The following is an 11265-nucleotide window of genomic DNA, read 5'->3' as shown; positions in this document are numbered from 1 at the left end:
GACAAGGTATGTGGGAATTCAATGTTTGGCGTAGACCATGAGAATGGCAATGGGCTTCTTTGTGTATGAGTATATTCCTTGAATGGTTCTCTCGCTCCTGTCTCTTGCTATTGGAAGTTCTTGGCTTATACTACAACCCGAGCGAACTGTCATCCTTTAGTCGGACACTGTGCTTCCACTTGGGCGTGCTGCTCCAAATGTGATAGTCAAGAGCTTCTCTCTTGTCCTGCTTTATGCCGTAACTCGTGGCTCGTCTAATCATTGCCGGATCTTTTGAGACACACTCAAGGTCTTCCTTCCTCCAACAAGGTGAACAGGTAGGGTCTCAGCCTGTCCGATTTTTGCCAGTATTTTAACAGCATCACTTGTTGTGCCTCGCTTTTCTCCCGAAGCCTGCAAAATCGCAAGCATCGTATCCAACCAGAAATATTGCTTACATCAATATTGTGCCACAAGATCGAGAAGCGGACGGTATACGCCCCCATCACAGGAACATATCCGACTCACCTTTTGTGCGTCTGTTGTTACATGGTCATCTTCACATCCTCGATTTCCCTCCCACCTTCGCTCGGTGCGATCGTTTCGCTCCTCATTCTCTCGCTCCTTGCGCCGCCCTCGCCGTCATCTGTCTCCATCTTCTCATCCAGCAGTGCCTGCCGCAAGGGTTGCTGCTCCTGTCGATCGACTCTTTTGCCCAACTTCTCACACCATCCCTCTGCACTGACAAGGGTATCGTTGACGACCCGACTGACTTGAGTCATCATATCTAAGCCCTCTTGGGCCAAAACCATGACTCTCTTTCCACTCTTGACCGCTTCAGAAGCCCCTGCCCCGGTGCCATCGGCCGAGTCCTCTTCCCCGCCAGCCCTGTTCGCCAGGCTAAACCGTTGAGGGAGACTGATTAGATGTCTGTGCACCAGATCTCGGGCGTTCTGGGGCAATGCGCCGCCCGCGTAATTCGAGACGATTCCCACCACGTGCTTGAGCGTTTGTAGCACATCTGCCTTTAGTGCTGCGATACGCGCTGACAGAGCAGCTTGCCTCCTCTCTTCTTGAGTTTGAGTCATGTTCGCCACGGACATGGTGGGCGGCTGTTCGCCCGGAGTAACCCCTTCATCCCACCGCTCGAGCAGATTTTTTAGATTCTGGATGGCCTCTCCAAGTCGGCCGTTAGCCCAGCGCAACCAACTGAGACAGTACCGTAGGCTTCGAATGGATTCTTCACTCATGGCAATTCCCAGGCCGCTTGTGGAGACCATGAGTTGTTGGCGCCAGCCAGGCGGCGGCTGACGATCATCACGGCCTTTCAGGAGGACTTGCTGTTCCGTGTAGGGTGGTGAGCGGTCGCCAGGGTTGTAGGCGGGTAGAGGGTCGGGGTAACCTGCCTCGGAAGTCGGTCGGTTGGTGCCAGCCGAGGAGACGTCAGAGAAGCCCTTCTCAACGTCGGAGGGTTTATTCGAAGATCTCTCGTCGCGCTTTGGTTGCAGCGCCCAGCGTAGACCACCTTCAACACCCGATATTCTGGCCACCGTTCCTGCGATTGGCAAGCCCACATTCCTCTCGGTCCATTCTGCACCCGGAATGTAAGACTGTGTAGTTTTATAAGCCGAAAGAGAGCCGTTAATCAGAGGGCGTGTCCAAGGATATTGACTTGTAAAGAGTCTGAGGAGGGGTTCCGGTTGGTCGGAGTCGAAGCTGGTGTGAGACTGGACTAGAGTCGGAGGTTGATGCTGATGGGGTTGTCTGGGGGAATGGTATTCTTGGAGGTCGCATGTTAGATAATGGCTCATGGCAGTGGCAGGATATTTCTTACTCTGCGATAGATTGTTCAGGGTCTCGGCGGCCTCCATGTCCTCGATGGACATGCCAGAGAGCACGCTGCCCGCCCTCGTGGAGCGATCGTCGGATCTCATCATGTCAACGTCGATGGAGGCAGGTTTATGAGAATCGGCGGAGGAACGGTGGGCGGAGAGCGGAGGGGAGAAGGGCGGAGGGACGGCGTAGGGCGGGTTTGGCGACTGCGAGTCCATGGTGTGGAGGAAACGTGAGTCGAGTTGAATGTGTGGGCGGTAGTTGGCGGTCGGTGAGCGTGTGAAGTTTGGGAGAGCAATCGGGGGCGGAGGGAAAGTGAATGGCGAGACTCCTACATGGTCGAGGGGTGGTGAATTGGACGGTGTTGAGTATGCGACGTTGGTCGTGGTATGTGGGAGGGAGAAGTGGTGTGAAGTGAGGAGGTGAGGAGGGGAGCAGAGGGACGGCAATAGTTTGTGTGTGTGTGTGCGTGTGGCAGCGTGGTACTGGGCCTCAGCAGCTGTCGGAGGAACAGAATCTAGAGAGCAGGAAGAAGGAATTGCAGTGACTGTGAATGGATGGACGGTGGACGGTGGACGGTGGACGGTGGACGGACGGTGATGATGATCTGCTTGGGGGGGAGAATCGATCACATGCGCCTCCAGTGGTTTTTTGCAACAGCCGAATTGCAATCCCACTACTGAGTTACTCGGTCAGGTACCTTGGCTTCTGTTCCCCATCACCATCATTCCCCGATTGGCTGACAAGCTGTTGGATCCCTTGGAAGAGCTCGTGCCCTTGGGATCCTTTCCCTTTTCCTCTTCCTTTTCCTTCTGCTACTCGGTACTACGGCTGCTGTACGGAGTACGGAGTACCTGGCCGTGTTGGCCTACAGTACCGAGTACCTACTCGATCCCTTCTGACCTCCCGTTATTCCCAGGCACTCGTATCTCTCACTACTTGTGTGTCCAAGTGTGTGTTATTTGTCATCGTACCACCCTCTCAGAGGCCTCCTTCTTCTCCCCTTATCTCTAGCATGTGCTCCAACCTGATCGCCACATGCTCGCTCATTTGGCATGTGTTCTTATGTCATCTCCACTCGCTGCAATCTATGATCTGGGGCAAACATGTGCTCGTTTTTCTCCTCTGATCCATTTGTCCCCATCTCGATCGCCCTTGTGCGCCTTTTGCTCTCGCCAAGGTCGGAGATGGTCGGGCTGCGGCTGGGACGACTGGGGCGACTGGGACGACCCATCATTTCGGCAAATCGTTGATCCGCAACGTGGACCCGAGTCACGGGTTTGGGGTCTGACCGCAGGCTCAGAAGTTCAGATGCAGTCAGTCCCTCGCAGTGAATAAAAGAAGCTTTCAACGGTCCGATATCGCAGCATGAAACAAAAGTTCCTCCTGAATGTAGCTGTGACTGGCCTTCTCGATTCATCGTCGTGGCGCACATCGTGGCGCTCGGTCTGTGCGCCTACCGTATTGCATCTCGCAGTTCTGCTGCTATTGCAACTGACACAAGCCGTGTCGGCACTCGAGGTGAGCCCGCCGTGATTCTCTTTTCCCAGTTTCTCTCATCCAGCTTACTCGCGCGACACCCGCTAGACCTACCCATTCTATTGGGTGACGACGAACCTGGTATGAAGCCAGATGCAACTACTGCCCCCCCCCCCCCCTGCAGCAGTGGCATCTGATGACGATGACGACCATGTCATCGCATCTCCGGCGCTCGAGGTGGAAGCCTTACTTTCCCTCCTGCCGTGCCCGCCGAGACCAGCATCGATCACGCTGTTAGACAACTGCTCGTCAGTCCTGTCAACCCAAGTGGCATTATTCGCCAGAAGAACAACAATAATGATTTACAGGGTGGCAAGGGGATAGATCGCGATGTCACCAGCAGTAGAGAGTGCGGTCAACCGGGCATAGGCCAAGAAGATAGGCTACGATCCTCCCATTGGCGCTCTATCCTGGTCGCTGCCGAAGGTAACATCCATGATGTTCTCGCAGAGTATAAGGAGGCGTTTGGCGACCTTCAAAAGGTAAAGAAGCCCTAGAAAGAAAGGGAAAGAGTCCCTTCGACTGCGTACTCTGCAAGCCCCAGATACCACGAGTCTCCCCGAAGACGAGGATCATATTGCGCGACGTCGAAAATTCACGAGGCTCTTGATAAACAATAGCGATCTACGTGTAGTCCTTCTGTGCGGTCCTGCGTCAAGAGACGAAATTCTTGACAGCATTTGCTCGGGGACACCGGCGGTTCATGGACCACATATACTCAACTTTCGGGGTCAGAAATTCCCTTGCTGGCTTCAGATGCACCCGGATAATAACATTTATCGCATGTTTGTTGAATCACCTGAGCCGCTCCCAGTTCTTTTAGGCAGCGACTGGCTTAAAGCTATAAAGCTTGGAGAGGTCTTCAAGATTGCTGTTGCCGAGGAACACAAGAGCAAATTGGCTGTGATGACGCTAATGCATGACGCTCGAGGGCGAGAACTTGCTCTGGGTTCTCCTCAGCAGGATCTGGGAGGATGGCTACCGTCTTGTGCACTTCCTCTGTTACTTCGTAGAAACAATCGAGCTTTTCACCTCAGTACAATCTATGATTTGAATCAGATGTGACAGGGCATGGTCCCATCCACAGGCTAAGCCTCTATGGTAAGCTGAAGGAGAGATTGAATGAGACCTTGATGAAGAGAGTAATTGACGACAGTTGTTGAGCCCTGCTAGTGCACTGTTTATATAGATATCTATCCACGGTATCCATGGTGCAAGTACTATTAAATATGCGCTCCTAAACGCCGAGATGCTCGTACATAGGGCTGAGGGATAGTTAGCCCTTAACAAAGGCTGTGTACCTGTACACCTAGTACAGCTGAACGCGTTCTCGTTAATCTCGCCATACAAGGCAATATCCGACGCTAGTTAGCGTATCTGCCATTCCCCACTTTGCTATTTCATCGGCATTGCAGGTTATTTATTATACCTCCAATATTTCACACAACAAAAGCGGTAGGTTGACCGTCGCTCTCATTTCCATGAGTGATTCACTGACCTTTCGACAGCAATTGGTCTAGTGGTATGATTCTCGCTGTGAGTACTTGAATTCTTCTATCCTTGTTATTCGACTAACAGTAAACAGTAGGGACTACTCTAAGTTAAAAATGCGAGAGGCCCCAGGTTCGAACCCTGGATTGCGCCCAACTTTTTTCCTTTTTTTTTTTGGCCTTTGGTGAGGAGCGGGGTCGTGAGAGGCATCTAAGGGAAATTAGGCTTGGAGCTGTCTCATGATATCCTGGCGCATCTACTCGCGCAACAGGAGGCTTGAAGATTGGCATGGCCATCTGCTATCGGTTTCTTCCAGGCATTTCGTCGTCATGAGAGGCAAGATCCTGGGATGGATTCCTGATGGGAGCCTACACGGTGTAGCAGAGCTCAACTGCTGTTCCTGCCTTTCGCAAACATCCAGCCCTCTTGACCATCTCGACCAACCATGTCTTTCCATGTAAATAGTCTAGACCGCCAAGGACCAAAGGTGGGCTGACAGGTCTGCATTTCAGCCAGCCATCCAGATGCACTTCTTGTTGTGCGTCTCACCCCAGCCTGGAAGCTGAATCGGCCAGTGTGTACAGATGCGCATCCACTCTTTGATTGAAATGAAGTCGACGTCCACATACAGCAAAGATAGCTGATCAGGTGGCCCAGGCCTGCTTCCAGAGTTCAGTCAACTGATCACGAGAAGCAAACAACGGGTACTCCGTAAAATACCGCACGCTTCCCTCTGCTCCTCCATCCCAGTGTCGGACAACCGCGAACACCTCATCGCCAGACCAGGAGTGATCGTAGACGAAGCGAGCGCTGGGTTGTACATGGCTTGAAAGACCCCTGCTGAACAAATGATGCCGCCTTCAGCTGGATGCTTTTGTTGACCAACAGACGTCCATTCCGACACTGGCGCCCAATGCTCATGATTTGGATGGGATAGCCAGCGACAAGTGTGCATCGAGCTACGAATGCCAGGATCGTGAGACGGACCCAGTCTGTTTCCGACCTGCTTCCACTTATATCAGCAGGAATCCCCCTCTTCTGTCTTAAATTTGTGCCCAAAAGCTTCCAACGCTCAATACTTCATATTCTGATCCCTGCGTGTTTTCCCGAACACCACTAAGCAGCCTCCATTTCTTGCTTAAATACTTCAGCCATGGTCAACAGAGTCGGGAACTGGTTGCCCGATAATCCCCACGTCCTGAGAAGATGGGTCAACAAGAAAGTTCAACAGGTCAAAGCGAATCCTCCCGAGCGGTCCGAGGTGGTGAAAGAGTTCTACGATCTGGTCGTCACCGACCCCCAGCTGTACATGCTCTTCAACGAGATGCTGGCCGAAGTGCCCGCCAAATACGAGAAAGACCCGGCCGGGCATCCCGAGATTCGAGACCTGAAGACCTTGTTTGACGTTTTCGACACCATCCTGACCGAAGCACCCGCTTGGGATAGCTCCGCGCAGGTCGGCACGCCTATCAACGCCGTGCTCGACTGGCCAATGGGCACCAAAGCGGGCTTTGCAGCGTTTCTGAATCCCAAGGTCAATCAACAATTTCAGAAAATGCTGACGACATGGGCGCAGTTTCTGGGCAGTGACAAGTCAACGGGCACACTGAATGCTGGCGACGGCGGCTGGTTCTCACAAACGGCGCTGAATAGCCCTCACATGGTGGACTTCGCCGAGAACTTTGGCGTGGACTTCACCAAGCCGGCGGGCGGGTTTCCGTCGTGGGACGGCTTCTTCACACGAGAATTCCTGCCCAACCGCCGCCCCGTCGCCTCCCCGGGGGACGACAGCGTCATCGTGAGCGCCGCCGAGGCCACCCCTTTCGCCGTCCAGCGGGACGTCAAACTCCACGACGCGTTTTGGCTCAAGGGCCAGAGCTACTCGCTGGCCCATATGATGAACAACGACCCCCGCGCCGCGCAGTTCGTGGGCGGGACGGTGTACCAGGCCTTCCTCAGCGCCGACAGCTACCACCGCTTCCACGTGCCCGTGGCGGGCCGCATCGTGGACCCGCCCACCTTCGTCGCGGGGACGTACTACTCGGAGCCGCTGCTCACGGGGTTCAGCCCGGACGACGACGACGACGACGACGACGGACCACCCAACCCGGACGCCGGCGCGGACGAGGCCTCGCAGGGGTACATCTCGGCGGTGGCGACGCGGGCCGTGGTCTTCATCGAGGCCGACAACCCGGCCATCGGCCTCATGGCCGTGGTCCTGGTGGGCATGGCCGAGGTGTCGTCGGTCGAGATCACCATGCCGCCCCGGACGCACTTCGCCAAGGGCGACCAGCTGGGCATGTTCCACTTCGGCGGCTCGACCCACTGTCTGTGCTTCCGGCCCGGCGTGCACCTGCAGTTCAAGTTCCCCGCCGACCTCCCCGGCCCGAACAACACGATCCAGTGGCCCGTCAACAGCGCCCTGGCGACCGTGGTTGCGCCGCCGACCACGGGCTGAATTAGACAGGTCAAGCGACATGTCGTCAGAAAGCGTCGGTCCACTGACTACGGCCCTGGATCGTATGGCATTTGGAAAGGAGATTTGAGCCTTGGAGAGAGAAGGGGGGGGGGGGGGGTTTCCTGTTCCATCGGTAGAGGGTGATGATAGGATCGAGTCATGCCTGAGCAATCTTTTTCTCTAATCACAAAGATGGTTGTGGCCAAATCCGTGTCATCTATGTATGGACTCGACACTGGGGAGATTCTTAGTTGAAAACAAAACCTGTTCCACGCCTGCTAAATCCCGGATTCCCCATCTTGTTACCTATCACTAGGATGAGATCGTAACAGAAAATCGAACCATAGGACACAACGATAATATGACGCCAATCAACCCGTTTCATCGCGCCAAACGCAACAGCTTCGGCATCTTCCACAGGATCCCCCAGCCGCCAAACACCGTCGACAGGCCCGTGAAGATGATGAGAGGGCCGTACGAGGTCTCGTAGCCAGGCCCGTGCACCGAGGCGGCGATCTTGCTCCCGGCCTGGAGGAGAGACACGCCCGCCAGGCCGCCGCTCACGTAGCCGATGCCGCGCGCGCCATTTAGGAGGCCGTACAGCATGCCCGAGTCGACGGCCTCGTTGCGCTGCGCGGTCTCGCGCTCCAGCTCGTTGATGACGCCGCCCCACGTGGCGCTGTAGCCGCCGGCGAAGAAGCCAAAGGTCATGGAGAAGAGGACCAGCAGGGCCATGGCGCCCTGCGAGGTCAGGCCCCAGAGCAGGAAGGCGGAGAGGGCCGAGCTCACGGCCGAGATGGCCGTCACGGTGGTGGCCGAGAGCGGGAAGCACTGGTTGTCGCTCAGGTAGCCGAAGAAGGACGAGGAGACGATGCCGGGCAGGTTGAAGAGCGTCAGCAGCAGCGTCGCCGAGGTCTGCGACAGCAGCGCGACCTCGTGCGCGTACGCGCTCAGGTACGTCTGCGGGATGCCGTACCCGGAGCTCTGCAGGATGGTGGCCACGCTGTAGATGTAGAAGGTGCGGTGGCGGAGGAAGTGCCACGGGATCCTGGGGGAGTGGTGCGCGCTCGAAGACGAGGCCACGGCGGTGGTGGTGGACGGCGGCGTCGGGATCATGAAGACGGCCAGGACGCTGGTCCCCGCCGCGACGGCCGTCCAGATCCTCAGCGTCGCGCGAAAGCCGTACCGGTCCAGCAGGGCGCGCAGCACGAAGGGACAGACCGATCCCACAATGTTCTTGCAGGACAAGACCACTCCGTATGCGACAGCCCGGTTGCCCGTGTTGAACCACTCCCCGAGGGACAGCGTGGTCGGGCTGTAGATGAGCGCACATCCCAACGCTGCCGTGACTCCCTGTGTCGCAACCAGGTGCCAGACATCAGTGCTGAACGAGGACAAGAGGAAGGAGATGCAGGTGAGTGCCGCGCCGCACAGCGCCGCGAGCTGCCGTCGACGGGCCCATCGTCTCGTGAAGAGTGCGAACAGGAACGGCATCGAGAGGTACATGACGCCGTTGGAGGTTGTGCCGATGATGCCGGTGGTTTCACGGCTCCCTTTAAGCGTCCAGTTGCCCGAATAGTATTCCTGGAAGACGCCGTAGTTTATGGCAAACCCTGCGAACCGTTAGTAGTAGGATTTTAATCAGCGTATATCTCAAGCCCTACCCCATATTGGCAGCTGCAGGATCGCGGAGCCCACGAGAACACAGGCCTTTTGCCTACTTGATGCCCACTGTCTCGAACTTCCAGGATCAAAGTCTGGTGTGTCGACATCGAAGTCTTGGGTGCCTGGCTCACCGCCGTCCGACGGCAGCGACTCACGCAGAGCAATGCTTTCGTTTTGTGGCATTGTGGATTTGAGGCTGGAGGGAGTAGTATTGCGATAACGGCGCACGCGACATGTTGCCTTTTAAAGTCATGGATTTGGACTGGGCATGCGTCATGTGAGAGAATATGTCGATGATCTTTGACTTGACAGGCGCTGTAGCCAAGGGCGTGCATTCCAATGCTTAGCTTTGCTTTCTGCCCGCCCGTTAGCGAGTGTGGGCGGTCGAAACAGGCGTAGAAGGACGGACATCTCCATGGCAATTGGTCAATCTGATGCTCCTGGGGCCCTGACCGCGATGGCGCGAGGGGGTTTCCGCTGGTGATTCTCTCTCATTAGCCGGCTAGTGTTCCGAGACCGGTCCCTGGTCGTAGTCGGGCGTGTATCAATGGAGGCTTGTGTGTAGACTGGGTCTAAGACGGCGAGGCAAAGAAAACAGAAGGGACCAACTCAAGCCCATAGAGACTCATGTTTGGTCGAACCGGTACGTAACTTCGAGGTCTTTGGTAAGTTGCTCCTCGATGGAAACCCTTCCACAATCATCGCAGCATTGGGCAAGATGAAGCGTCGCCGTGGGGACCGAAGAGGTCAAACATCAGCCGCCTCTGAAATGTGGTGGAGGTACCTTGCTGCGGAATGAGCACTCCCTCCCTGGTTCAGCGATTGCGAGCATTGTCGTCCTAGAAATACGAGAACAAGACGGCGGCATCCTGCTCAGCTTCCTGATTCTTCACCTCCGACTAATATGGACCTCTGGAGTGGTATCCGCGCCACGAGCAGGAAGACGGTGATCGCAGGACGTCTGGACGACAACAAGATGCTGGACATGTAGCCCAACACCTCTCGACCACATGTCATCGCTCCGAATCTGCATCCGAAGAGCACCAGGCCATAGAAAAGTTCATATGGGCCTTGGTGAGATTGCCCGAGTTAATGTTACTGGCGGCGAGCCACAGGGCAGCATTCTCGCATCCTACAACAGACCTCCATGCGATCGCGAGATATTCTGTGCTTTGATTAGCTCTCAAAGATCCCTTTGAGCGGACGCAGAGCACGTTCTGGCGAAGTTGACGAGGTTCCGGTCGAGCGCAGTTGATTGGTTCTGTTGGGCCATAGAGTGCCAGAAGCAGTGGCTAAGAGAGGCATGGGTGCTCGCAACATGGTCAACGGGATCTCCGATCTGCGCTTCGCGCGGCTTCCCATCATATCTTTGTAAGTCCTGACGCATTGTCATGTCCGAAGGTCACGCAGTGACAATATGCAAGGTGCGACTCCGCTTGGCAAGGGCATACATATGTCAAAGGAATGATCGGTAAAGCAGTGCTGTTGAACCGGTTCCCAGTTTGCCTTGTGCTGCGGGATACACATCCTGATCTTGAGTGTGGTGCCAGTCCCCTTGTCATCTGACTCGCCTTCTTCTGCGACCTTCACGCCCTGCCTGGTCCTCCAACGATAGCCCGGACTAGCTGATTCCTGGGCTTATCGACGTCTTGGCCGCCGGTTTTCTGTGTGCGACACGTCGGTAGCATCAGAGCGAGCTTAGCTTCTGAGCGGTTCAGGCAATGCGTATGCATGAGTATTTTGAGAGACCGTCAACGAAAGGTTTTGCATCTATAGGAGTCAGGAGATCTGGCGGCGTGTCAAAACGCTTGAATTGGAGACTGGGAAGAGGCGGGTGGGAAGTGCCTGTCGAAACAGGGAAAATGTCAGCAGCGAACATTGCGCGTCCTCGCGGCTTCTGGGACACGTTTTCCATGCCGGGCTCTAGCTGCTACATGAATGTGCCAGTCGTCAGTAAGACCTAAATCCACAGCCCCGGTCGTTAGGTGCAGCTATTTGATCCATCGACACAAGTTTCTTCCAATGCAGACGGCGACAAGTGTCCCAAGCTTTAGTGAGACATTGTAGTGTATTTGTCGAGTGAAAGGCCTGCCGTTTCGCCTGTGTTCGCATTGTGATTTATCTGAATTCGGATGATAGTTCCTAGGAGCGTAAGCCGATGTGCTCGTACAAGACCGAGGGCGCGAGGGGCGTCTTGGTTGCCCATCAAAAGGCATTCAGTCAGCTTCGGCAAAGCCCGGGAACCTCCCGGCTGGGTACCGGTGAGGCTTCTGAAAGGAGGGGCTGTTCTTTGAAGTGCA

The 11265-nt window shown here is 55.5% G+C and overlaps 3 protein-coding genes and 1 non-coding gene across 4 annotated transcripts; 2 read left to right on the top strand and 2 right to left on the bottom strand.

Moving 5' to 3' along the window:
• Positions 1–56: 56 nt before the first annotated feature.
• On the bottom strand, positions 57–2398 carry PV07_04865 (uncharacterized protein). The gene is made up of 2 exons (XM_016391714.1): positions 1814–2398; positions 57–1759 (listed from the first exon to the last, which is right to left on the bottom strand). The coding sequence occupies exons 1-2, from the start codon at positions 2028–2030 to the stop codon at positions 525–527; spliced, it is 1452 nt and encodes a 483-aa protein (XP_016249233.1). The 5' UTR covers positions 2031–2398; the 3' UTR covers positions 57–524.
• Positions 2399–4858: 2460 nt separating this feature from the next.
• On the top strand, positions 4859–4993 carry PV07_04864. Its single transcript has one exon. It is a non-coding gene; the product is annotated as a tRNA-Ser (tRNA).
• Positions 4994–5397: 404 nt separating this feature from the next.
• On the top strand, positions 5398–7408 carry PV07_04863 (uncharacterized protein). The gene has a single exon (XM_016391713.1). It carries the CDS (start codon positions 5996–5998, stop codon positions 7298–7300), a length of 1305 nt encoding a protein of 434 aa, XP_016249232.1. The 5' UTR covers positions 5398–5995; the 3' UTR covers positions 7301–7408.
• A 64-nt stretch (positions 7409–7472) lies between these two features.
• Positions 7473–9356, bottom strand: PV07_04862 (uncharacterized protein). The gene is made up of 2 exons (XM_016391712.1): positions 8965–9356; positions 7473–8913 (listed from the first exon to the last, which is right to left on the bottom strand). Exons 1-2 carry the CDS (start codon positions 9146–9148, stop codon positions 7682–7684), a joined length of 1416 nt encoding a protein of 471 aa, XP_016249231.1. The 5' UTR covers positions 9149–9356; the 3' UTR covers positions 7473–7681.
• Positions 9357–11265: the final 1909 nt, after the last annotated feature.

The sequence above is a fragment of the Cladophialophora immunda genome, assembly GCF_000835495.1.
Source record: "Cladophialophora immunda strain CBS 83496 unplaced genomic scaffold supercont1.3, whole genome shotgun sequence".
Lineage (NCBI taxonomy): Eukaryota > Fungi > Ascomycota > Eurotiomycetes > Chaetothyriales > Herpotrichiellaceae > Cladophialophora > Cladophialophora immunda.
The sequence above is the reverse complement of the archived record's forward strand: the minus strand, read 5'-3'. Positions and strand labels throughout refer to the sequence as shown.

Coding starts and splice junctions, on each gene's coding strand:
- PV07_04862 (XM_016391712.1), bottom strand. CDS start 9,148: ATGCCACAAAACGAAAGCATTGCTCTGCGTGAGTCGCTGCCGTCGGAC. Junction 8,914..8,964: donor CCTGCAGCTGCCAATATGGG/GTAGGGCTTGAG, acceptor AACGGTTCGCAG/GGTTTGCCATAAACTACGGC.
- PV07_04863 (XM_016391713.1), top strand. CDS start 5,996: ATGGTCAACAGAGTCGGGAACTGGTTGCCCGATAATCCCCACGTCCTG.
- PV07_04865 (XM_016391714.1), bottom strand. CDS start 2,030: ATGGACTCGCAGTCGCCAAACCCGCCCTACGCCGTCCCTCCGCCCTTC. Junction 1,760..1,813: donor CCTGAACAATCTATCGCAGA/GTAAGAAATATC, acceptor GCGACCTCCAAG/AATACCATTCCCCCAGACAA.